The 27548-nt window shown below is 37.2% G+C and overlaps 2 protein-coding genes across 2 annotated transcripts in view; one reads left to right on the forward strand and one right to left on the reverse strand.

Annotated features, from left to right (window-relative positions):
• Positions 1 to 12: 12 nt before the first annotated feature.
• LOC144968004 (dehydrodolichyl diphosphate synthase complex subunit nus1-like) lies at positions 13 to 12165 on the forward strand. The gene is made up of 5 exons (XM_078905925.1): positions 13 to 401; positions 2970 to 3104; positions 5148 to 5306; positions 6295 to 6394; positions 7641 to 12165. The coding sequence occupies exons 1-5, from the start codon at positions 128 to 130 to the stop codon at positions 7729 to 7731; spliced, it is 759 nt and encodes a 252-aa protein (XP_078762051.1). The 5' UTR covers positions 13 to 127; the 3' UTR covers positions 7732 to 12165.
• A 5835-nt stretch (positions 12166 to 18000) lies between these two features.
• Positions 18001 to 27548, reverse strand: part of LOC144968005 (myophilin-like) — a 37511-nt gene continuing 27963 nt past the window's right edge. The window contains exons 2-4 of the mRNA XM_078905926.1: positions 23132 to 23274; positions 21099 to 21315; positions 18001 to 19728 (exon numbers count right to left, since the gene is read on the reverse strand). Coding sequence (XP_078762052.1) covers positions 19555 to 19728; positions 21099 to 21315; positions 23132 to 23274 — 534 coding nt within the window. The 3' untranslated portion in view covers positions 18001 to 19554. The remainder of the gene's footprint in view (positions 19729 to 21098; positions 21316 to 23131; positions 23275 to 27548) is intronic.

Below are 27548 nucleotides of genomic sequence, written 5' to 3' on the forward strand. Positions count from 1 at the left end.
CCTATGACCGGAAGCATAAATAACTCTCAAACACCGGTAAGATGTGGTCGACACGAGTTAACTCTAACATGATCTGAAAAGATTGTTATGATTTCGTCATTTTGAGCTTTTGTACCGAGCCTAAAAAATGAAGACAATTGTATTACGTTTAATCCATCACCTTATTGCGCTCGGAGAACTCCTTAAGTATATATTTCTTTTTATTCCGTACGCTGACTCATTTAACTTTGTGAAGAAGTCGCCGCTAGCTATCCAGACCGATGCAAAATCTTTGAACAAGATTCCAAATCATCTTGGACTCATCGTTGCTGAAGATGAGTTTTCATTTAGAGATTTAGCCAAAATTATTGTGTGGGCAGTTACCATGGGTATTTCATGCATCAGTATATACGATGTAAATGGTGAGTACACTCTTCTTTTACTCCAACTGAACTGGCGATTAGAAAATAATTTGCCAATTCAAATTCAATTTCAATCATTCATAAATGAATGAGAATGAGATCAATTTAAGGATCATTGATGTGTTTAGTCTAGTTCATCAAGGACTTGAGCCAAGGCCAAGTAATAATTATAATTCTAAAGCGAAGTTCCCATAATGACAAGCAGTTGTGGGAACGTATTTATTGTTGTGTTTCAAGTTCAAGTTTCAATTTCAATGTTTGTTGTTGTTTGGCTATTAATATTAATAAGGTTGCAGCTGCGGTTGTGAAATTGTTTTCATGTTTGAGTGTCCTTGTGAGTTCCATTCACCGTTGTGTGTTATTCTTCCTGTGAGTTTGTGACGATCTTCCCTCCTTTTTTGGAAGCTCTTCATACTAAGATATTCATATTGTAATATTGTAATGGATTGTGATTGTTGATTGACATTAGTCAAGTGTTGACTCTTGTTTTTATTGTTTTTTTATTGCCGGATGCTCTTATTGTTTTTTATTACCGGATGAACATACCCCTATATGTCCTTTACTTATATGGAGAACGCCCACTTCGGTGGAGACTTTTTCTTTACTATTACTATTTCCTATATTTTACCTATCGACCTATCGTGAACTAGATGGAGAAATCCGTTCACACAGTCTTCTTAACTTACTGATTCTTAGTAGATATTTGGCTGTTGCAGATTCAGACGGGGGGGATTTGGGGGTCTATCCTGATAATTAAAAAAAATCCCTTCTTTAAGTGTGCTGTGAAACTACGGAAGTCCTTCCAACGTTTGATCGTGTCTTTCTAGAAGAATTTTTTATAACCTTGAATTTGCTTGCCTCTTTTTATTTTGTTGTTTTAATAATCAGTTTCACATGTAATTAATATTTGGTAGCGTCATTTGCCAAGGACCTTGACAATTGTCAAATCGTCAATTGCCAAGGACCGTGTCAGTTCATCAACTACGCATGTGTACTTTTAACTGCCACTGAGTAACATCAGTGTCACGGAGTGGTGTATTGCACTATTGTGCTATTATTATTAAAACTCACTTTCTCTCTCTCTCTCTCTCTCTCTCTCTCTCTCTCTCTCTCTCTCTCTCTCTCTCTCTCTCTCTCTCTCTGTGTCATTTTATCCTTTCTCTCTCACACACACTCTCTCTGTCATTTTCATTTTCTCTTTTCTCTCTCTGTTCCATTTTTTCCTCTCTGCGTGTGTTTCTCTATCATTTTCTCTTCTCTCTCTCTCTTTCTTTCTCTCTCTCATATTTCCTCTTTTTGTCACAACCCTTGCCAGTTGGTAAATTGTCTACTAGCTATTTACGATAAAATGCCAAGGATTGATCTTTTTACAAAACTGTTTGACGTGTCCAGTGTAATTTCCTTTAAAACAAAGGAAATCCTACTTTTTTTTTAGATCTAGGACTTGTCACTTCGTCCTTTGATTTTTTCAGCTGAATCCGAAAACAACACAAATTTTTGTTTTGACATTTTAACTCATCTTGGAATTCGTGAAAAGACTTATAAAAATTAAAACAAATGTCAACGAGTGTAGACTCGGTCCTTTCCACAACGATTGACAAGGAATGAATGTTTGCTGGATTCGAGATTCGTGTGCGCAAATTGAGGCTCGACTGAAATCAGCGCATGCATCTGAAGAGTTCCAATTTGACTCCTTGGCAATTGATGAACCGTCAACTACCAAGGACTCACTCCTTGGCAATTGACACTTCCTTAATATTTGTTTTAAATTAACAAGGCATACAAATGTTTCCCTTTTTAAACGAAAGACTGAACCGATCTGAGCCATGTTCCCACTGGCTAAATTAAAGGAAAATCTTGTAAATTGTAAAGAAAAGTTTTTTAATTTTAGGGACACATTGAATAGGTTGGTAATTCGTCTGTTTCAACACATGTTGTGTAAGAAAGAAACAAAGCCTAGTTGGTGCTATTACATTTACTTTTTTTTTTTTTTTTTTACAGGCGAGAAAATGAATATGTGAGTTAAAGGGTATTCCTTTTCCGAGCACTCAAATTTTCACCTCCCACCATGGGACTTGGGCCGAGGACTAACAGGGTCACAAGTCAAGTGTCATACTACTTTCAACACAAGTTTTTACAATTTACAGAGGGGCCAAACATGGTTTTGAATCTGAGAGTTTTTTTAGGGACAAAATCGGCTCATTTCTTGGGCTGTTACTGTTATAAGATTTGGCTGAAGAAAAAAATTGCTATAGACTAGCGTTTTATTCAATGGGTAACAATAATTGGTATTGTCCATTTAATGCTTCATAAACTGGGGGATTTTATGTCTCTGAAAGAATGCATTTGAAATTTTCTGGTTAATATTAAAAGTTCCTTTTTTATTTTCTTTTATATTTTGTCTTGTCCAATTTGATACATCAATGTCAAAGTGTCCTCTGTATGACTAAAATGATTTGTGATTTTGCTCATTTTTGGACAGTTAAAATGGAGGTTTTATTGATATTCATTTACATTCACTCCTCCTGTGTTTATTCTAAAGACTTCTTTTCTTCTTAATTTCTCCAGGTGAGATTAAACGGAAAAGTAATTATTTACAGGAAAATATTGACCTGGTTTCCAAAGATGTAATGGGCCAGGACAAATCCAACTATGATATACAACTGTATTCAACTACAACAGCTTTCAAACAAAGCCATGCAGGTAATGCTCTAAGTTTTTCTTTTATACTATGAGTGTCTCTGTTTATTGAGTCCAACTAAGTCTAGGTCTTTAAAGTGTCAATTTATCACTGAATAAATAGCTGACTTTCAGACCTCCCTACTACTACGAAAAATGAGTAAAATTGCAAAATTTTGGCTGCAATTTCAGAACTTCTTGGACATTTCTAAGTTAATAAAACTTTTTGAAAATGAAAGTTGATGCCGGATTACATAATTTTAAGGATTTTGAAGTGTTATTTAATCATTGGGAGGATAAATTGTTGGTCTGTAATGTTAACTATAGCAACTTCTGTTTTTAACTCCTAAAAATGATGAATTTTTAAATTGTCAAGGCAGGTCTGGACTCTGGATACAGTCTCCTGAATGCTCAAACCTTGACAATAAGATATGTTTACCAAGCTAGGCTGTCAATGTTTTATTGCATTTTCCTTTTATTTAAATCCCTAAGACAAAATGCATCAAGAAATTTGCATTTCAATGGTTCATTATTCAATTTGAATGGAGGTTATTCTACTGCGTAGTATTGTGGTTTTCACAAGAGTGCCTACTTTTCTTGTGAGTAGATTTATTTCTACCAAATTTGTCGCTCTTGAGTATCCAATCTTATGATCTCATTTCTTTGCTTGTGTATGCGGTGTCACCGCATGAAAGGGCATTATGTCCAAGCTTTACTCATCATTTTTATCTCTTCTCTCTCTCTTACTATCATTATCAGTATTCAGCATCTAAAATGTTTTAAGAGGGATGGTAAAACAAGGTGTTGATTGCAGGATTGTTTATTATGTTTTACTTTTGATTAAGATTATCTAATACCTTTTTTAATCAATGAGCGGAAGTGGATATGGCCTGGCAGAAAGAAGTTAACAGAATTTGAAAATGTCAATATGGGACAAGGAATTAGTATAACTCAATTATTCGTGCCAAATAGGTGTTTTCTTCCCAAATGACATGGCAAGTTATGTTCATTTCTTATAGGGATCATTTGCAGAGCTGTCAACCTACTGCAAAAAATGCGGAATTGTACTACGCATTTTCAGCGATTGTACGCTTGTACTCATTTCCCCCAAGATTGTACCCATTTTCAGTGTACAGGGTCACTTCAGTTTTCTTTAGTTGTAATTCATATTATTACTAGCCTATTGAGAAACCTTGGTGACCAAGTGGATATTCATATATATTTTTTACCAATTATGATCTTCATGCTGGGAGGTAGAATTCTGAAAGGATTGGATTATAGTCTTGGGAAATTGAGCTTGTGCGGTGTGACTTTATGTAAGTATACCTTCCTCTTACTTTCACAATGGTTAGTTTCCGTCGATTTCAGGATTGTACCCATTTTTATGATATCTCCCCCATTTTGAGGTCCCATTGTACACATTCTCATCAGATGGGGTTGGCCGCTTTGCATTTGGGTAAAAACTAATAATAGTAGGATTTCTTAGATGTGTAGATACCCCTAAAGTGATGTGATGAATAAATACATGTTTCAAAGATATTCTAAAAATCATTAACAAAGTCTGTGGTTTTACTTTTTTGAGGCATACTGAAAGAATGTAATAATTACGAAATTAAGTCTTAATGTGAAGTGCGGAACTCTGTGGGTTCTCATGCACCATGGTTCATTCTCCTGAGTACTCATTTTTCTTGCATCCTAGGAACTGGACAATTTAATAGATCAATGATGATAATCTTCTGCAGAATTCCGGGATTTTCTCAGAAATTTTCAGCTGTTTTTGCTGTGTCAAACATTTTCCTCTATTAAGAACAGATGTACATTAGGAGTCATATAATATATGAAATTATGATATATATATATTTTTTTTAATGTTATGATTGCTGGTTCGGATAAATATGTTATGATTTTGTTTGAGTTTGACCAATTTACCTTTACATTTTCCTCCTTTTTGAAAAGTTACCATCACTGGTAGATATAGTGGTTGTAGTAACGACTGTAATGTTAATAGTGGCTGTCCTTTTCTTCTTTTAATATTTTCATTATAAAGTTATTTTTTCCATCATACAGGTCATTCAAAAGCACGTCAGGCTCGTGTTTGTCTTCTATGCATGGAGGATGGTCAGAAGAGTATAATTGATGTGGCAAAGAAACTTGGTAATATGGTTTCCCAGGGTTCCTATAGGCTGGATGATATTGTACCTTCAAATTTAGATGCTTTTATGATGGGTATGTAACAATGATTGATTTTATGCTAGTTTTATAGTCCTAAGATTCTGATAAGTCTTTGCTGCAAGCAAAATTAGAAGGGGAGGGGGGGGGGTCAAAGAATATCAATCAATCATCCAAATCGTATATCATCTTTTGAACCAAATTTATCAATGGAACCAGAATAAATAGCTATAAATGCAGGGATACCGGTAATATGTCTGACTTCGTGTAATTTTTATGGAAAGTTTTATTTGCCTTTGGCAGTTAATTTTCTTAAAATTGTAAAATTGAATTTTCTTGAAAAGTGCCATTGAGCACATTAGGTGGAGATTGGTGCTCTGTAAATGTTATTATGTGTGACTATGTGGTCTTATGGTATGACACTCGCATTCGGATCGGAATGTCTTGGGTTCAAGCCCCATTCGACGCATAGTTGAGTCCTTGACTCACACTCTCATCGTACTCAGGTGTAAAATGAGTACCTGGCCGTTAACAGCGTTGTCTATGTCAGGGAAAAAATTGTAATATCGTCTAACAGGCGTCATTTCTGGTTCTGCATCTTACGTGTTGCTGTTGGTCAGGGACACATTGTAAAGTGCTTTGAGCACGTTTAGTGGATATTGCACTAAATAAGAGCTCAATTAGATTTAAAAAATTTTTTTTTTTTACAGTCCAAGCCAGTATTGGGGATGCCACTTTATTGGGACGAGGAATTTTTTTCTATATAAAAGTCATACTCTTTCCAATTCCCAGTCGCTTAATTGGGGTGGGCCGCTGATTAATGAGGACAAAATTTAACAATTACCGTCCCCATAATAAATCGGCTTGGAGTGTATTCTTATTTCTACTTATAGGGTTTCGGTTCATTGTGGTCATGAATCGGTTGTTGTGATTTAGCTTGTGAGTACATTAATTTAGGCTTTGTTAATGGTATGTAACGATTGTGGTTTGTTACCCTCAATATTTTTTATGAAAGTTAAGGGGTCTTTTTTTGTTTGTTTTTCAGAAACCTATCATATGACTGATCCTGAACTGTGCTTGAAGTTCGGACCCACATATAGTTTACTTGGTTATATTCCCTGGCATATTCGATTGACAGAATTTATGTAAGAATTTACTCTTTTTCTATGTCATGATTGCAGTATTAACTTTATGAAAATAAATGTTCTTCTTCTTATTAATATTTTGCGGCTATGTGGTCAAGTGGTATGAGCTCGCTTTCGGATCGGAAGGTCTTGAGTTCGAGCCTCGCTCGGTGTATTGAGTCCTTGGTACAGGCTCTCTACTCACATTCTCTCACCGTACTCAAGTGTAAAATGAGTACCTGGTCGTTACCAGCGTGGTCTCTGTCCGAAAAAAAATGTACCATCGCCTAACATGCGTCATATCACGTCCTACATGTTAAGTGTTGCTGTGTCCTCTATCCTCCTATATCTTTTTTCTGAGTTGCTTTCTGTCTTTGTCTTGGAATGGGATTATTTGGTTTTGTCCTCGCCCTTGGCTGAGAGGGAAACAGTCATATGTATAGTGTTTGTTTTTGGGAGGTGATATTTTTTTTTCCCTTGTAAATTATCTCTCTGTTATGTCGTTATATTTTTGTTTTGAACACGTGTAAACATTTGAGTGGGTTCCTCTTAGTGGGATACTCTGCTCGTGTCTGGATGAGACTTTTATTTGATCTCAAACCGAGTACATTGATAGTGTGCTTGTGGTATCTGTTTGACCAACCATTACCTTTTATCTTCCTTTTTCTCATATGCATAAATTGTAAATTTTTGAACACATTTTCTTCCTTTTTACTGGTGCTGAAATGACCTAAATGTGTTGCAAGCGCGTAAAACCCTTAAAAACAAGTACAAAAAAACATTTCCATTTAGGAGCGTATTTTATGATCTCCCCTTGCCATTATGTGCTACTTTCACTTTTTCTTTCTTATCTTTTTTTTTGTTTTTTTTTTAAATTCTTGTAAATCATCTCTCTGTTAGGCATTGTATTATTTTTGTTTTACATATTTGTAAACATTTGAGTGCATTCCACTTAGTGGGGACCTGTGCTTGTGTCAGGATGAGACATTAAGGTGATCTCAAACTAAGTACATTTATAGTGTGCTCTTGGAATCAACATCTGTTTCCTATTTGTACTAATCCCCATTTGTCTTCCTTATTTTTGGGTACTTCAATTGTAATTCTAGGACTTTTTACTATCCCATTTTCTTCCTTTTTACTGGCGCTGATATGACCTAAATGTGTTGCAAGCGCGTAAAACCCTTAAAAACAAACATTTCTTAACTCTGCTTTTCAATCACCTCAAATTATTTGTTATTTTTCCTTCTTGTTTTTTTTTTTTTTTCAGATTCCTTCCAAGCCATAAAGGTTTTACATACAAATCATTTTTATCATCGCTTCATAGATATGCCAGTACAGCTCAGCGCTTTGGAAAATGAAACTTACTGACTGTAGCTAATTTTAGAATGTGTGCTTGGTGATTGAAATAGTGTGTGTTGACCTAGATAATTGAAAGGTGATGGTGCAAATTTGTGAATACTTAGATATATAGAAAAGTGGAGCATTGGACAACAAATTAATATATTAATGGATAAATTATGTTTCTGTAGTATTTCAGTTTATATACTGGTGCCAGTAATTGCCAATGTTTTATGCAATATACTATGCTCCGTGTTGTTTTGCATTTCACAGTTTATTCTGAATGGAAGTAGTGTAGGTATAAGATTATTGTTATGAACGGAAGATTCAGTGATGGTACTTAAGGTTGTGGTGGTCTTTTTTTTTTTTTCCATTACATTTTGTATAATTGTCAAGGCAAATTATCGTGTCTGCAGGTTGAGATTAATGATGGTTTAAATGTGTCCATATAGTCTATACATATTATTAGACCTGGTCTTCCCTGCCGACTGATATTGCAAAAGTTACTGGAGTTTACAAGTGCCAGACGTCTGTTTTCTAATGATCCCACCATTGACAATTGATGACTTGTCGTGTATGTTAATCATTATCTAGTTATCTAATGGCAAGAATATAAGAAAATACAAACTAAATCACAGAATCATTGCCACATGTTAGTCATTATCTCATGCTTTCAAAATATTTAATCTATTTTAGTCAAAGTGTTTTTAATTTTCACATTTGTTTCAGACCTAAACGCTATAAAAGTTTTGCCCTGAGACATGTCCAGAATTCTAGTTATTTATCCCTTATCCTACGCAATTTCTTTCAATGTATTTTCAATTGCCGAATATTTAATTTCACATTGGTTGAGTAACATTGTCAATGCAGTGAATTCCAGAAAGCCAGCAGCTTAAGTTGATAGTTTATTTTTTCCCTATTTGTTGTCATTTATAGGATGTGAAAGTGTGACAGTGCTAATAGTATAACAACCGTTACAAACCCTCAATGTTTTACACTAAACTGAGTAAATCAAATAGCTTTAAGGTAAAATCATATGATTTGATGTGCTTTATGTCTTGGTGGTCATTATTATATTTTGGAAACTTATTTTTTAAACTCATCATTGTTGATTTTTTACATTTATTTGTACAATTGTTGTATCCATTGATTTTTTGAAAAGCTGGTTGCTAACTTTTTATATTTTTTAAAATGTCTGAAGTTTGTTGAGATATATATATTTAATCACTTGCGTCATGGCAGTCCACTATTGGATGGGCAAGCGGCAGGCATCATTTGGCTCTTTACAGCTGTTATTTGCTTTCTATATGGAGCTCCTCTCTGGTCTTGGAATGGCACAACTTGGTTTTTGCCTAGACTATGGCTGGAGACCTATTCCATGAAGGAATTCCAGGGAATGTTGTCTACTTTTCATTGAAGGATGATATTTGTTTCGTGTAAACCATCTTTGAGTGAATATGTGTTAGAAATCATGTTGAATGCCAGTATTTTACAAGCTGTATGAGACTGCGAGCGACTTCAGACTGAGCATGGCAAAGATTGCTGCTGGGTTCTATTTATGTCAACTGTTCTGTTTCTTTTTTGAAGTACTTTTTTAGAAAGGCCGCTGTAACCTTAGTAAGTATTGCCGGCATTAAACTCTTCTTTATTTCTTGCACAAGCTGTGTACCACTATTCCTAGATGATGATATTTTGGCCTTGAAGTTTAGCACGAACGGATAAACGTTAAAATCTATACAAAACTCTTTATTTCTCCACATTTCATCTGTTCTCTGTCTTTATGCTCTGTCCATGCTAGGTTTTGTTGGTGTCTTATTGATGGCTCTATTTCAGACCAGTTATTATCTGTCCCATGTGCTAATATAACTTTGAAGTGAACTCTGTAGTTTAAAACAAACAAACTCTTGATTTATTGATTCAGTACATCCCCTAGTATTGACATGTCTTTCAGTCATGATTGTCAGACTGTTGAGCTTTTTGGACTTTGTATCATGATTGAACTAATGAAGTGACTTTGGGGGTAATGTCATAATAGATACATTGGTAGATTGATCGTGGAATCTTCTGTTCCCAATTAAAGAAAGTCCCGTTTGTCTTCCTTTCTTTTAACTTCATATGCACAACTTTCCTCTATCATCTTCCTTTTTACTGCTGCTGAAATGACCTAATAATGTTGCAAGCATCGTAAAAACCAATGCATGTCTTACTGCTGTCTTTCCTAATTTTGCTGTTCTGTTGAGTTTGTGTTTGTTTCATACTCCTTATTACTAGTCAACCTCGATTTGGTTAAAGTTTTGGTGTCAACCGATATGCCATTTATAGCCCTTGAACCAGAATATTATGAGACTTTTTAATCACATAATATGTGATAGATGCAGGCGTTTTATAGCATATCCCAACGTAACTGATTTAGTTAATGAGAAAATGTTAATTGTTGGTATTTTTAAATTGTGAACTTGCATGCTTTTTTAGAATGAGGGCGCTTTGAGAAAAATGTTATTCTTGACAAAAGCAATTAACCCAGATCTTTGCCTTTATTCATAGTGGTGTGTTTAAACATCAAAGGTGGTAAGCCATTTAGATAGAGAGAACAATGTGTTTGTACATTGTCATGATTATACGCTATGTGTATATGAGATATTTATCTTTTTTAAGGCCAGGAGCTGTTGTATTATTACAAATATGAGTTTCACAGCTTTAAAGAATAATAGCAAAATGTCGAAGAAAGTACATTACAGGGTCAAAGCCCTCCTCAGTCAACAACAAAGAACAATATTAAACTGCTATATGATAATTTCTTCACGGTTTCTGAAATTTGTTGTATCACTATCACTTGACCTTTGACCTTTGCTCTGATTTTTTTTATTGCATCGTATAGTATTACCACATGATATTGCTTTTCTACTTGATAGTTGCAAATCACTTTCCGGATAGCATAAAGTTATATAGTCCTTCAGATCCACAAGACCTACGGAACTGGGTATTATGTAGTCTTTGTTGCATAAAATACACTTTAACAATTGTGCATGTTTGTCGTCCTTTGGATAGGATGCTCGTCTATCATACATACGGTTATTTTTGCGTTATCAGATAGACCTAGTTACCCCATCATTGCCGAGTGGACAAGTCAGAAAAGACAATCCCAACTCCAAGTTTTCTAAATTTCCAAACCTTGGTGGTAATGTTTCATTGTAAGACATCATCACCACTGGGTGGGGTTCCTGACCTCCCGTAGTGGGCAGGGGGGTACATACTGTGTCTTCTATCCTCTTATATCTGTTTTCCAACATGCTTGGAATGAGATTACTTGGTTTTGTCCTAGCCCTGGCTGGAGTCCTAACTGGGAGGGAAACAGTCAAATGCATAGTTATTGTTTTGGTAGATGATATTTTTTTCCTTGTAAATCATCTCTCTGTTATGTATTATTATATTTGTTATTTTGAATTTATAATGTAAGCATTTGAGTGTATTCCTCTTTGTTGGATTTTGTGCTTGTGTCTGGATGAGACTTATAGGTGATCTCAAACTAAGTACTTTGGTGGTATGCTCTTGGAATCTACATCTGTTCCCAGTTCCCCTTTGTCTTACTTTCTCTTGGGTGCTTTAATTGTAATTCTAGAACTTTTTACTATCCCATTTTCTTCCTTTTTACTGGCGCTGATATAACCTAAATGTGTTGCAAGCGCTGTAAAACCCTTAAAAACAAACAAACATCATCACCAACTAAAGGAAGAAAATGGGATAGTAAAAAGTTCTAGAATTACAATTAAAGCACCCAAGGAAAGGTAGGACAAAGGGGAATTTAATTCAAATAGGAAAGAGATGTAGATTCCAAGAGCAGGCTATGTGGTCTAGTGGTATGACACTCGCTTTCGGATCGGAAGGTCCTGGGTTGATCTCAATGATAGTGTGCTCTTGGAATCTACATCTCTATTCTATTTGAACTAAATTCCCCTTTGTCCTACCTTTTCTTGGGTGCTTTAATTGTAATTAGAACTTTTTACGATCCCATTTTCTTCCTTTTTACCGGTGCTGATATGACCTTAATGTGTTGCAAGGGCCATAAAACCCTTTAAAACAAAAGACAAAACGACCTTGGACAAGTTGGCGATACGGAATTGGGTAGGTCTGAAACAGCATGCTTGTTGTTAACATAGCTATAAGAGAGGTTTCACTGCATATTTGACTTGATGAGGAATTATCCAGATAAGAGACTGTTATCCCGTTTGAAGGCATTGATTTTCCGTAATTTTTTTTTTTTTTAAATGTCAATCTGTTAGGGTGACTTGGATGATTTTAATATGTGAGCTTGGGTAAGTGTGAATGGTCGAGTGATAAGTAACTATTCTGTTAATGATGATAATAATATGTTGATCAGAAAATCTCTTATAATTGTTATGCCATGAGAAAACCATTGTTCACAAATATAATGAATTCATGTCTTTTTATATAATCACCCTTTGTTCCTGGTTTGTGTGTATATGTTTTTACTTGTTTGGTCCATTGGGTGGGGTCTTTTGACCTATGGTGGGCAGGGAGTCACTGTATCCGTTATATCTGTTTTCTGAGTGCTTTCTGTCTTTGTTTTGGGATGGGGTTACTTGGCTTTTGTCCCGGTCTTGGCTGAGAGGGAAATAGTCAAATGTATAGTGTTAGTTTTGGGAGGAGATATTTTTTTCCCCTTGTAAATCCTTCTCTCTGTTTTGTATTGATAATTATATTATTTTATTTGTTTTGACCATGTCTTGTAAACATTTGAGTGGGATCCTGTGCTGATATCTGGATGAGACATTCATGTGATCTTAGACTAAGAATACTCATAGTGTGCTCTTGGAATCGACACCTGTTTCCCTTTTGAACCAATTCCCGTTTGTCCTCCATGTTAAGTGTTGCTGTTGTCTCGAGTCACCATGAATTAACACTTTGAGCAAATATAGTAGATATTGCGCTTAATTTTTAAAAAGTTGTAGCAAAATTTCTTGTCCTCCTAATTCCTAAAGTGGGCGGGGAGAAACTTAATGTGTTTTTTATCCTCCTAAATCAGTTTTCCAACTTGCATTCTGTTTTTCTCATGGAATGAGTTTACTTGGTTTTGTCCTGGCCTCAGGCGGAATCCTTTGCTAGGAAGGAAACGCATAATTTATTGTTATAGATTTGGGAGATGATTTTTTTCGTTGTAAATCATCTCTCTGTTATGTATTGTTTATATTTGTTGTTTTAAATGTATAATGTAAGCATTTGAGTGTATTCCTCTTAGTTGAACCCTGTGCTTGTGTTTGGATGAGACTTATAGGTGATCTCAAACTAAGTACACGGGTGTACTCTTGGAATCTACATCGGTTCCCTATTTGTACCATTCCCCTTTCTGGGTGGGGTTCCTGACCGCCCATAGTGGGCAGGGAGGTACTTACTGTGTCCTCTATCCCCCTATATATCTTTTTTTCCAACATGCTTTCTGACTTTGTCTTGGAATGAGATTACTTAGTTTTGTTCTGGCCCTGGCTGGGAGGGAAACGGTCAAATGTATAGATGGTAAGTTTTTGGAGATGATATTTTTTTCCTCGTAATTCATCTCTCTGTTATGTATTGCACTATTTTTCTTTTACATATACATATAATGAAAAGTAAACATGAGTGTGTTCCTCTTCGTGGGGACCTGTACTTGTGTCTGGGTGAGACATTTAGGTAATCTCAAACCAAGTACACTGATAGTGCTCTTGGAATCTACATCTGTTCCCTATTAAAACTAATTCCCCTTCGTCTTACTTTTTCTTGGGTGACTTGGTGCTTCAATTGTAATTCTAGAACTTTTTACTATCCCATTTTCTTCCTTTTTACGGGCACTGAAATGACCTAAGTGTGTTGCAAGCACTGAAAAACAAATCAACCATTGACCTTTATCTTACTTTTTTCTTTTAACTGTAAATCTAGATGATTTTTTACTATCCCATTTTCTTCTATTTTACTGGTGCTGAAATGACTTAAATGTGGCGCAAACATTGTAAAAACACTTTTAAAACACAAAGACAAAACAATAATGGGATCGGAGTAAGCATATTGATGCAAATATTCTCTTTTTGGTCATAAACAACAATTACTTACACCACTATGCCCAACGCCACCCAGAGCCAGAATTAACTAGTTAACTGCCGTACTCCGGAAAAACTCGTCATTAAAAAAATTGGTCAGAAAAATTGATTGATTGAAATGACCCTCGTTTTGGCATAAACTCTCAAACCTGGGACTTTCGCATCCACCTATGTAGCTATTTTGAGGTTACCCAAAGTCCCATCCAGGCACAAGCAAAGAATCCCACAAAGATGGATACACTCAAATATACAAAATAGGCCTAACTACAAACATTAAAAACTAGGACTTAAACTCGGTGTAGCTCAGCGGTACGGACTTTGCTTCGTACCCGAAAGGTACAGAGTTCAATTACAATTCAGAAAAGTGAGTGGAGCAGGCACTTATGTTGGTAACAACAAGATATGAAGTGAATAGAAAAGTGCCAGAAGACAATAGAGAATAAAAAATTTTTCGCGGCGGTGGTGGGGTTTGAACCTGCGACCTTATTGGTACGACAACTCCGCCTGGCAGGTGAGAGCGTGGCTCTACCGTGTGAGCTATCCACGAACACAAAAATATTCGTTTCAAACTCAAAGTCATTACTAGATCCCTCTCTCACCCACTTCTTGAGATCGCCGATTCGTTCGTACACCACCATCGCGAATAATTTTGACCAGCAGTTAAGCTTAATAGCCAATATTCTCAACACAAACATATAACATAGAAACGATTGAGACATTGAGTATGCTCCGGTGTATGGGGTGAATTTTAATTCAGAAAAGTGAGTGGAGCAGGCACTTATGTTGGTAACAACAAGATATGAAGTGAATAGAAAAGTGCCAGAAGACAATAGAGAATAAAAAATTTTTCGCGGCGGTGGTGGGGTTTGAACCTGCGACCTTATTGGTACGACAACTCCGCCTGGCAGGTGAGAGCGTGGCTCTACCGTGTGAGCTATCCACGAACAACAAAAATATTCGTTTCAAACTCAAAGTCATTACTAGATCCCTCTCTCACCCACTTCTTGAGATCGCCGATTCGTTCGTACACCACCATCGCGAATAATTTTGACCAGCAGTTAAGCTTAATAGCCAATATTCTCAACACAAACATATAACATAGAAACGATTGAGACATTGAGTATGCTCCGGTGTATGGGGTGAATTTTAATTCAGAAAAGTGAGTGGAGCAGGCACTTATGTTGGTAACAACAAGATATGAAGTGAATAGAAAAGTGCCAGAAGACAATAGAGAATAAAAATTTTTTTTCGCGGCGGTGGTGGGGTTTGAACCTGCGACCTTATTGGTACGACAACTCCGCCTGGCAGGTGAGAGCGTGGCTCTACCGTGTGAGCTATCCACGAACACAAAAATATTCGTTTCAAACTCAAAGTCATTACTAGATCCCTCTCTCACCCACTTCTTGAGATCGCCGATTCGTTCGTACACCACCATCGCGAATAATTTTGACCAGCAGTTAAGCTTAATAGCCAATATTCTCAACACAAACATATAACATAGAAACGATTGAGACATTGAGTATGCTCCGGTGTATGGGGTGAATTTTAATTCAGAAAAGTGAGTGGAGCAGGCACTTATGTTGGTAACAACAAGATATGAAGTGAATAGAAAAGTGCCAGAAGACAATAGAGAATAAAAAATTTTTCGCGGCGGTGGTGGGGTTTGAACCTGCGACCTTATTGGTACGACAACTCCGCCTGGCAGGTGAGAGCGTGGCTCTACCGTGTGAGCTATCCACGAACACAAAAATATTCGTTTCAAACTCAAAGTCATTACTAGATCCCTCTCTCACCCACTTCTTGAGATCGCCGATTCGTTCGTACACCACCATCGCGAATAATTTTGACCAGCAGTTAAGCTTAATAGCCAATATTCTCAACACAAACATATAACATAGAAACGATTGAGACATTGAGTATGCTCCGGTGTATGGGGTGAATTTTAATTCAGAAAAGTGAGTGGAGCAGGCACTTATGTTGGTAACAACAAGATATGAAGTGAATAGAAAAGTGCCAGAAGACAATAGAGAATAAAAAATTTTTCGCGGCGGTGGTGGGGTTTGAACCTGCGACCTTATTGGTACGACAACTCCGCCTGGCAGGTGAGAGCGTGGCTCTACCGTGTGAGCTATCCACGAACACAAAAATATTCGTTTCAAACTCAAAGTCATTACTAGATCCCTCCGAATATTTTTGTGTTCGTGGATAGCTCACACGGTAGAGCCACGCTCTCACCTGCCAGGCGGAGTTGTCGTACCAATAAGGTCGCAGGTTCAAACCCCACCACCGCCGCGAAAAAAATTTTTTATTCTCTATTGTCTTCTGGCACTTTTCTATTCACTTCATATCTTGTTGTTACCAACATAAGTGCCTGCTCCACTCACTTTTCTGAATTAAAATTCACCCCATACACCGGAGCATACTCAATGTCTCAATCGTTTCTATGTTATATGTTTGTGTTGAGAATATTGGCTATTAAGCTTAACTGCTGGTCAAAATTATTCGCGATGGTGGTGTACGAACGAATCGGCGATCTCAAGAAGTGGGTGAGAGAGGGATCTAGTAATGACTTTGAGTTTGAAACGAATATTTTTGTGTTCGTGGATAGCTCACACGGTAGAGCCACGCTCTCACCTGCCAGGCGGAGTTGTCGTACCAATAAGGTCGCAGGTTCAAACCCCACCACCGCCGCGAAAAATTTTTTATTCTCTATTGTCTTCTGGCACTTTTCTATTCACTTCATATCTTGTTGTTACCAACATAAGTGCCTGCTCCACTCACTTTTCTGAATTAAAATTCACCCCATACACCGGAGCATACTCAATGTCTCAATCGTTTCTATGTTATATGTTTGTGTTGAGAATATTGGCTATTAAGCTTAACTGCTGGTCAAAATTATTCGCGATGGTGGTGTACGAACGAATCGGCGATCTCAAGAAGTGGGTGAGAGAGGGATCTAGTAATGACTTTGAGTTTGAAACGAATATTTTTGTGTTCGTGGATAGCTCACACGGTAGAGCCACGCTCTCACCTGCCAGGCGGAGTTGTCGTACCAATAAGGTCGCAGGTTCAAACCCCACCACCGCCGCGAAAAATTTTTTATTCTCTATTGTCTTCTGGCACTTTTCTATTCACTTCATATCTTGAGAGTTCAATTACCCACCTTGTGTGGCCTTGAGTAAGTCACCTCGCCCTAGCTCACTTTGCGGCGCTGCACTGCGGCTGACGCCTGGATTATTTCAGTTTTCCCGTGGAATAAACCCTAAAGACGAATTTCCCCTTGGGAATGAATAAAGGGAATTTTATTTTATTTATTTTTACATAAAGAGATGATTTACAAGGAAAAAAGATCTCTCAAAATAATAAATTTGACTGTCCCTCTCCCAGCTCTGGATCTTCACCAGGTCAAGGGGGGAAAAAAATTTAATTGAGAGACAACATGACAATGGACAGGGAAAACAGATATGGGGGATGGGGGGGGAACATGGCAAGTGACCTCCTTGCCCACCATGGGAGGTCAAGAAGATCCGCACCTAGTGGCTGATCATCATCTCTGTCTTCTATTTGTCCCTTCCATGTGGTTTTGTCTCCCGTGCCTGTCTCGTTATGGTTACTGTTTTCTTGTAAAAAAAAAGTATGTAGGAAATTGTATCAGCTTTGAATATATCAAACCTCGTATATGTAGAAGGTGAAAGCACCAGTTTTGCCTTCAGATTCTCAGACCCCTCGATCGAGTCCCATTTTGGGCAACTTCGTGGTTTTGTCACGTGACACTTAGCTGTCAGACCTTCAGACCCCTTGATCGAGTCCCACTTTGGGCAGCTTCGTAGTTTTGTCCTTGGACACTAGCCGTCAGACCCTTGATCGAATCCCACTATGGGCAGCTTCGTAGTTTTGTAGTTTGACACTAGCCTTCGGACCCTTGATCGAGGGCCACTTTGGGCAGCTTCTTAGTCTTGTAGTTTGACACTAGCCGTCAGATCCCTTGATAGAGTCCCACTTTGGGCAGTGCAAGGTTGAGTCCTTGGAGAAAGCTCTTTAACTCACATTATCCTATTGTATTGATATAAAATGAGTTCCTGACTTGGGACCAATTGTAAAGCACTTTTGGCATATATAGTGAAATCGCGCTAAATAAGAAGCTCCCGTATTGTTTTGTTTTTCTTTTTTTTTTTTCAAGAAGTAAATGGAAATCTCTTGTGTCATTCTAAAACCAAATTTATTGAATTCTGAGTTTGGTAAGATAGGTAAAATAAACCAATGTTTATAATCACGTGAATCAATTTGAAACAATCAGGCACTTTGAAAACATTACTCATTTCAAATCGAAATCTGGTTCCTAAACCCATCAATTTTTTTTTTTCTCATTTTCTTGTGCTTCTATGGGGAGTTAATATATTCATATTAAAATTCAACAAAAATTGTTTGCACGATTATTTGCTTTACGTTTTAAAACAAGCAATGTGTGTATAATGTATGTATGGATAGACTTATTAAAAGAAAGATTGAAAGGCAGGTTGGGTCTGGGGAGTTAAAAACAAAAACGGGTCTTTATTTTGTTAGAAAAAAGATGTGTACAGCGTGTGTGTGTGTTGTTGTTGTTGGTGGTGTGTATGCAATTTGTCATCATGCGATAAGAGAGCACCATAAAGATTAAAATTCAAGAAAAAAAAAAGGAAGATCTTTGTCAGGAAATTTCCTGGCGTTAAAAAAATGGCATAAATTTAAAGTTAAATACATAGTGGTACGTAACTGTTTTCTTCAGTTGTAAAATTAAAAAAACTATAATAACATTAACGGCAATAATTCATTGGATAAAATCCTTTGACACATTTTTTTAAAAGCAATAAAAAAAAAATACAACCCAAACAAAGCAAAACAAAACATGGAATATTGATGCATAGAATTAGAACGTTGGGACTGCTATTTGGTTATCTGGGGCTATCTCAGAAATTGTAAGAACTGGAATGTTTCATGTTTGGTCCGTTTATGGCAAAGAAAAATAATTAAAATGAGTGGTCCTTATTAACATTAACGCTGTAAAAATTCTGAAAAGGTAACGTTCACAATGTAGTTATACCCACATAATATTACTGATAAGATTTGCACTGAATCTTGAGTTTAAATCCAAGCAAGGAAAGTAATATGTTGAAATTTGCTTTCTTTCTTCAATTAAAAAAAAAAAAAAGTATTATGTAGTTGATTTCCAACACTCTCTTGAAGTGAGCGATTTTATGAAAAAGACATTTGGATTTCATTGTTTTTATTTATTCTAAAAATACTTTTCCATCATTCTTTGAAAGAGAAAGTGTTTCAATGTAAAGAAAAAGCAAAAAGATGTTGAGTTAAAAACAAAAAAACTATTCTCATTCCACTTCCGATGTATTTATTAATATTTTTGTTTGTGTATGTTTAACTCACTTTTAAAAAAGTCTAATAATAATCCCAATAAGCACTGAATAGACATAATAATTATTGCTTAGAATAATCAATGAATATATAGGAATTCTATACATCAATAATGATGCCCAAAAGCATTTCATATCACATTCATACCCCCTAAATACAAACAAACAAAAACACAAAACAAAACTAGATTGTGAATACCTTCAATTCAGTCGTACTCAAACACATTTTTTTCTCTCATAAACTAATACACATTTCCAACTTTTTTAATTTTTGGGGGTAACCACGATAGACTACTCGACTGGCTGGTCATATTATTACAATAAATATACAAACACTAAACATGATCTAATCCATAATGGCTCGAGATTTCCCCATGTTCAGCCCTGACTGGTTTGCACCCTTGTTGGTTCCCATCTGCAATCCAATAATGTTCTGACCAGCCTTCAGCTGCTCATCTGTCCACTCTTTCTTCTTTCCTTGTGACTCGGCGACACCGAATCCACGATTTTCCTTTTGCAGCTGTAAGAGAGAAAGAAAGAAATAAGATAACGGTTTATTTAAGGTACATTCGTAGTAATTAACCCTTTCCTTACCAGCCATTTTCAGAATTTTCCCCAAAATTTCATGCCCACCCAACACAAAAATAGTTTTTTTCTTACTCAAAAAGAAATGCAACAAATACATTCTATGCATAATATTGATCAGCAAAATGAACTCTACAACACGTTGTCATGTTTTTATAGAGCAGCTAGTATAAAACATTTTGCTTTAAATTGTGTGATTTACAAAAGAATTCTGAATGATAAAAGTGCTGGTTGGCTCGTAGCGAATATGACGATTTTCCAATAGGTGGTAAGGAGAGGGTTTAAGGTACAGTCATAGTTAATATTGGGGGGGGGGGGGGGGGGGGGGTGGCAGAGTGGCTAAAGCATTGCACTCTGACCCGGCATGTCCTGAGTTCGAACAGGCTCATTTTGGACAACATGGCTGATTCCTGTTGATATTCGATTTTTGTTTGATAGATTATCTAAATTCCTTCATGGAATGACTAGGTGCAATTTTTATTATTTTATAGTTTATAGTAAATATGTTGCTCCACATCACGACGCATCATTAAAAAAAAAAAGAAGAAAATGACCTGATTATGAAGCATGATAAAGCAATGGAATGCGATGATGCTGCTTGAAGCTCAAAGAGATAAATTACAATAGTCAAGTAGGATGGAAACTTCAACAGATAATGTGTAGTTTGTTTTGTTTGTTTTTAAGGGTTTTACGGCGCTTGCAACACACCAATGTCATATCAGCGCCAGTAAAAAGGAAGAAAATGGGACTGTAAAAAGTTCTAGAATTACAATAGAAGAACACAGGAAAAGGTAAGACAAAGCGGAATTGGTTCAAATAAGAAACAGGTGTAGATTCCAAGAGCACACTATCAAAGATCACCTAAAAGTCTCATCCAGACACAAGCACGAAGAGAAATATACTCAAATGTTTTACAAATCATATAATATAAAGGAAACATAATACAGTACATAACAGAGAGATAATTTACAAGGAAAAAACTAACTATACACTTGACTGTTTCCCTCTCAGCAAGGGGATCTGGCCAGGACCAGAACAAAACCAAGTAAATCTCATTCCAAAACAAAGACAGAAAGCAAGTTGGAAAACAGATATAAAGGGGGATAGAAGACGCAGTAAGTACCTCCCTGCCCACTATGGGAGGTCAGGAACCCCACTCAGGGAAGTGAGTAGTGTCATACCACAGAGCCACATGGTACTTTGTGATAGTCTAGTGTCATATCCAAAGGGTAGCAAGCAATTGCCTTACAATATTATCAACGAGTTGTCAATACAAAAAAAAAAAGTTCTACATTTATGACTTACAGTTCTTCCCAGAGCTCCAATTGCAAAGAGAACACTGGGCATATCAGTACTTTCGTACAGATTAACCGTCTGGAAAAGCTCACTTTCCTGGACTAAATTCTCTTTCTTGAGGAAGTCCACGAAGAGGCCGATGAGCTCCATCTGCTTGAAGGCCAAAGTGGGGGGCTTTGCCAAAAGACTGGCTTTGATAGCAGTTGGCTTCACCCAATTAGCCAATCTGGAACAACAACAACAATAATAATAATAATAACAGTAATAATAATAATACTACTCTTATAGAGCGCACAGTATCCTCAACCACGAGGTTCTTGGTGCTTTACTTTACATTAATACAAAACAATATAGAAAGTACATGACATTTTTTAAAAATGGTTTGAGAGCTTTTGCCGAGATGAGGGTCATTTAAATCGATCGATATTTGAAGTACAAAGAAGGACGATTTTTCTGGCTAAATTCTTAAATAGGTGTATTTCCAGAGCACGGCATTTAACTGGTTTAAAAACTAATATTACAGAGTACGTTTATAAATGCGGCTATGTGGTCTAGTGGTATGACACTCGCTTTTGCTTTGGAAGGTCCTGGGTTCGAGCCTCGCTCGGCGCACAGTCGAGTCCTTGGATAAGGCTCTTTACGCACATTCTCTCACCGTACTCGGGTATAAAATGAGTATCTGGCCATTAACAGCGTTGTCTCTGTCCGAAAAAAATTGTAATATCGTCTAACATTAACAGGCGTCATGTCCCGTCCTAAATGTTTAATGTTGCTGTTGGCCAGGGACCCCTTGTAAAGCGCTTTGAGCACGTTAAGTGGATATTGCGCTATATAGATGCTCATTTAAAAAAAAAAAAGTGTCACAGTAAAAGTATTATATTGTAAATTCACTGCCTACATTCAATATTACAGTATATTCATAACATGATAATGATGTTGGGTGATAGTAATGATGTTGGGTGATAGTGATGATGTTGATGATAATAATGTTGATGATAATGATGTTGGGTGATAGTGATGATGTTGGGTGATAGTGATGATGTTGATGATAATGTTGGGTGATAGTGATGATGTTGATGTTGGATGATAGTGATGATGATAATGATGACAATAATGACTATGAGTCTTGTGGTATGACACTCGTTTTCGGATTATAGGTAGAATGAAGTTGATGTCACTCGGGTCTTTGTTATTGGTTTTGGCCATCCGCGTTTATGAGTAAATGCCACTAAACTGTATTAACCAGAATATAAACGTTCAGGGTTACTCTTAGTTTAGTGTGTTAGTCCACTATACTTCCGGATGGCAATGTTGTGAGTTTCTTAGCCAAGCGCATACTATCTATAGTTCTCTAAGAGGTAAATCGTAGAATCCTTCGGACAAGGCTCTTTATTCACTTTCTCTCACCGTACTCGGGTGTAAAACGAGTATCTGGCCGTTAACAACGTTGCCTCTGTGGTAATATCACCGAAAAAGGCAACATGTATCGCCCTACATGATAAGAGTTACTGTTGGCTAGGGACCCACTGGAAAACGCTATGAGCTCGTTTAGTGGATATTACGTTGTATAAATGCTCAAATGGGTATAGATAGTATGCACTTGGCTTTGAAGCTCACAAACATTGCCATCCGGATGTATAACGGACCAACACACAAAACTATGTGTAACCTTGAACATTTATAGTCTGGTTAATACAGTTTAGTGAGAATTACTCATAAACGCGGATGGCAGAAAAAAAAAACCCAACAAAAAAACAAAAAAAAACAAAAAAAAAACAAACACAATAACAAAGACCTGAGTGACATCAACTTCCTTCTATCTATAGATAGTTCGAAGATGACGTCACTCAGGTCTTTGTTATTGTTTTTTGCCATCCGCGTTTTGAGTAATGCTCACTGAACTGTATTAATCCGACTATCAACGTTCATGGATACACACAGTTTTGTACGTTATAATTCCGGATGGCAATGTTATGACCTTCTTAGCCAAGCGCATACTATCTATAAGGAAAGATACCGTTTCAAATGTATTAACAACTTACTTGCAGAGTATCAGTCCATTCTTAAGCCATTCCTGTGTGACCGCCATATCTCCGTCGTAGCCACCAGGAAGAGGCTCTCCCGTGTTCTGGGAAACCCAACTCATGGCTTCAACAGCCAGGGCCTTGTCCCACTTGCCTTGGATCTGGACAGAGAGAGAGAGAGAGAGAGAGAGAGAGAGAGAGAGAGAGAGAGAGAGAGAGAGAGAGAGAGAGAGAGAGAGAGAGAGAGAGATGAAATTTTTTAGGTTAATTAAACTTTATGATGGAAAATCACTCTTTTCCAATGTTACACAAAAATATTATTCATAAACGCTAATAAATATAGATTAGAGTGTGTGCTTGACTAGGAACCTCACCACATTGTCATCCGGAAGTATTACGGACCAACACACAAAACTATGTGTTAATACAGTTTAGTGAGAATTACTCAAACAAATAAAAAAACGAAAAAAACAATAAAAAAACAACAAACAGTGTCCTCAGTAACGATAAGAAGCTCACAACATTGCCATCCGAAAGTAAGTTTCCAGCTTCATAGAAGTAAACACATAATCAAACATGAATATTTGTGTAATTGATGCTATGTTAATTTATAATGGAGAGACGATTTACAAGGGAAAAATATTTTAAAATATATTTCTTTGACAGCCTTCCTCTCAACAAAAGATTGGCCCAGGTGAAACTAACGGCATCATAAAAAAAACAAAAAGCAAAAGCTGTAAGACAAACTGAGGGTGTTGATGGAAAAACAAGGGGAGAGAAATTTATCTGGTGAGAAAACATGCGTTAATTCTTGAGTTACTTCCCCTCTACAGATCCTATATATACCTCAGACTATTGGATTCTTCGAAATGACTGCAAGCAGAAGCCAGATGAGAAAATTGGACTGATGGTGGCATCATCGAATAAAAAAGAAAACCTCTTTATATAGTAAAAAGAGCACCCCAACCCATCGTCCTCTCACGATCTCATTGTGCAAGCAACTAGACCAATAGGGAATTATTGGTGTCTATCCGTGTATGATTCAATCAAAATCATTGTCGCCAGCGAGAGCGGACGGTGTCCGGTGAAAAGGTGGCGAAACCAGATAATTTAATTTGTGTGTCTTGTCGCAGTATCCTCTACTTGCGCCAACGCCTCTCCACCCTCCCCCCACCCCCAACTCCTAAATACCAACATGACAATTCAACTATTGAACTACGAGACGGAACTTTTTTTTTCAATTGTTTCTCCAAGAAAATATTCTGACTGTTAGATGCAGAGCCGTTTTCACAAAAAGATTGCGTTGATGTTCCAGTCATCCGCTGGTGTTAATGGTAAGAATACGTTGCCAGGTTAAAGTAAATTCCAAGCCCGCACTCAAAGGGTTTTTGATATCACTATTTACGATCACAGAACACCCTGTTCTCCGATAAGAGCGCGAGTAAACGAAAGTGACACTTTGTACACACCGAACACAATCAAAGCATTGTTTCGGTTAGTTCCCACAAAAAAGCTTCACGGCTCTGGTTTTATGGAAAGGTCTCTCTCTCTCTCTCTCTCTCTCTCTCTCTCTCTCTCTCTCTCTCTCTCTCTCTCTCTTTCTCGCGCCCTCCTTTTCTTCATCTCTCTCTCTCTAATTATACGAACGAACCCCGATGGGATCTCCCTCCTCTCCTCATAACCAATCTACCCATCCATATTAATGTTCTACCCCACTCTCCCCCTCCTAGTCCATTCGGAATTAACTCCCATCAACCAGTTAACTGCCGTACTCAGGAAAACTCGCATTTAAAAAAATGGCCAGAAAACTCATCCTTCAAATATTGATCGATTTAAATAAACCTTCTCTTGGAAAAAAAATTCGCAAACCTGGGACTTCGCGAGGTTTTCCTTCACTCCCAGGTTTGAGAAGTTTTTGTCAAGATGAGGGTCATTTAACTCAATCGATATTTGAAGGACAAGTTTCTGGCCACATTTTTAAATACGAGTTTTTATGCGGCTATGTGGTCTTGTGGTATGACACTCGCGTTCGGATCGGAAGGTTCTGAGTTCAAGACTCGCTCGGCGCATAGTCGAGTCCTTGGAAAAGGCTCTTTACTCACATTCTCTCACTGTACTCAGGTGTAAAATGAGTACATCACACATAATTTAATCTAAACCCTTTTTTTTTTTTTTGCTAATTGAAATGTGTGATTAACAAGAAACCATAGCTGATGGCCCAGCGATAGAGCGTCATGTTAACGAAAAGATGAAGAAACCACTTGGGGGATTTGGCTCACACAATCTCATCTAGTCTAAATGAAATGTCACCATCCAAAATGTTCATATTGTCATTTCCCAATGGCATAATAAGTACGTCTACCACCTTGGTACACAATAATGCAAAGGGTTGATGTCCGATATCCTCTGGCGGAAAAAAGCCAAGAAAAAACCCCTACCCCATCAATAAAATACATCTCAAAGATGAACAAATTATTAATGTCTTCACGAAGGTTCGAGCCCGAGATCACTCGCTTTAAATCTTGTTTACATTACGGCTTCGCATAAATTAATCACACTTAACTAAATAAAGTTATTTACGGGTCTTCTAATCCAAATTGTAATTGGCTCACTGTTGCAATGATAAAGCGTAGGAGCACGTTTAGTGGATATTGCGCTTTATAAAGCTCACGTTTTTTTTCTGTTTTAGAAATAAACAACTCTCAATTCAAATCAATTTTAACATTGTCCATCATAATTGCGATTGGTTATCAGCTATGTGTACATATTATATGCAGGTCTGACATCAGAACCCACTTATAGGCCTAGTTTAACATTGTTGTTATGGACAATATTTTGCGTCATTCGTTTTAGATTTCCATTATAACATTGAGCCCATAAGGAATTGAGTTATCAGAGCTGCAAATATGTGCACGTCGGTTATTAGACCTGCTTATATGTTTGCCTAGAAACAAATTGAATTTATGAATAAATTAAATATATAAATAGCAATACGGCGACCATGTCTCACATGTAGAGAGTTGCATAGATTACACATCACGGAAACTAACATGTTTCAAATTCCTTCAGCACCGTGAGCAAGCCAATTTAAATTTATTTTCACTCACTCCATTCCACTTGCCATCTAAATAAGAGATAACGACGTGTCGTTTGTGTTTGCGTGTGGTGGGGGAGGGAGGGAGGGTGCACACGTACGTAGAGAAATAATTTAACATCCGTGGGAGGGGTGGGGGTGGGAGGAGGGGAGAGCAAAAGCAGTGGGGATTGATAAGGAATAATGCTGTGAAACCGATGCGTCAAACTCATACGGCCGACTGAAGACTAGAAAACAGAACTTATCTTTTACGTTCAAGGGAGATGGAATGTGGACTATGCTGTTTATGACCCTTGTCTCGTTCACAGGGACGTGGCACGGAGACCCAGACCTCTGACAAAACAGATCTTTTAAAAATTTGGCCAGAAAACTCGTCCTTCAAATATTGATCGATTTAAATAACATCCTCTCGACGAAGACTCTCAAACCTGGTTACCTCACGAGGTCCCAAGTTTGGGAGTTTTTGCCAAGATGAGGGTCGTTTAAATCAATCGATATTTGGAAGATGGGTCTTCTGGCCAAAATTTTAAATACTTGTCTTTCCAGAGTACAGTAGCTAACGGGTTTAAAAGACACTCAATTTGATCCACAAAATCTCAAACTTTTTAGACTTCAACTTTCAATCAAAAGAAGTCTCGGATTTGGCAATTGTTGACACGTTGTTGAGGGTCATTTTCAAACCGAATAATATGTATTTGAAATAGGCCTACACATATTCTGAACAAAGTGAAAAATAGAAAGAAAATTGTCATTCTCTGGCAGAGGGCGCGGTTAATTACATTTTTTTAAAAAATGAGCTTTTATATCGCGCGATATCCACTTAATGTGCTCAAAGCGCTTTACAAGGGGTCCCTGACCAACAGCAACATGTAACATGTCGAACGAAACATGACGCCTGTTAGGCGATATTACAATTTTTTTCCCGACAGAGATAACGCTTTTAACGGCCAGGTACTCATTTTACACCTGAGTACGGTGAGAGAATGTGAGTAAAGAGCCTTTTCCAAGGACTCAATTATTCGCCGAGCGAAGCTCGAACTCAGGACCTTCCGATCCGAAAGCGAGTGTCATACCACTTGATCACATAGCCGCACGAAGAAGAAAATTGTCATTCTCTGGCAGAGGGCGCTGTTACTTACATAGGAATTTGCGAGAATCGACTTTGATAATTATAAAGGTGGATAGGTAGATGACAGATGCATTATTGTATTTTTTTTTTTTTAAACCCTGTTTAGATTGTTGAATGATAGTAGGTTGGTGTAGGTGGCTTGTGTTTCACAAAAGAGATCGTATCGCGAATGTTTTAACCAACGATACCATGGGTACTATCATTATAATAAT

Source organism: Berghia stephanieae, chromosome 3, assembly GCF_034508935.2.
Source record: "Berghia stephanieae isolate SIO BIC M18660-M18661 chromosome 3, UCSD_Bste_1.3, whole genome shotgun sequence".
NCBI lineage: Eukaryota > Metazoa > Mollusca > Gastropoda > Nudibranchia > Aeolidiidae > Berghia > Berghia stephanieae.

Excerpts from the sequence above, each read along its gene's own strand:
- LOC144968004 (XM_078905925.1), top strand. The coding sequence starts at position 128 with ATGAAGACAATTGTATTACGTTTAATCCATCACCTTATTGCGCTCGGA. Across the intron at positions 5,307-6,294 it reads TTTAGATGCTTTTATGATGG|AAACCTATCATATGACTGAT; the intron begins GTATGTAACAAT and ends TTTGTTTTTCAG. Across the intron at positions 6,395-7,640 it reads ATTCGATTGACAGAATTTAT|ATTCCTTCCAAGCCATAAAG; the intron begins GTAAGAATTTAC and ends TTTTTTTTTCAG.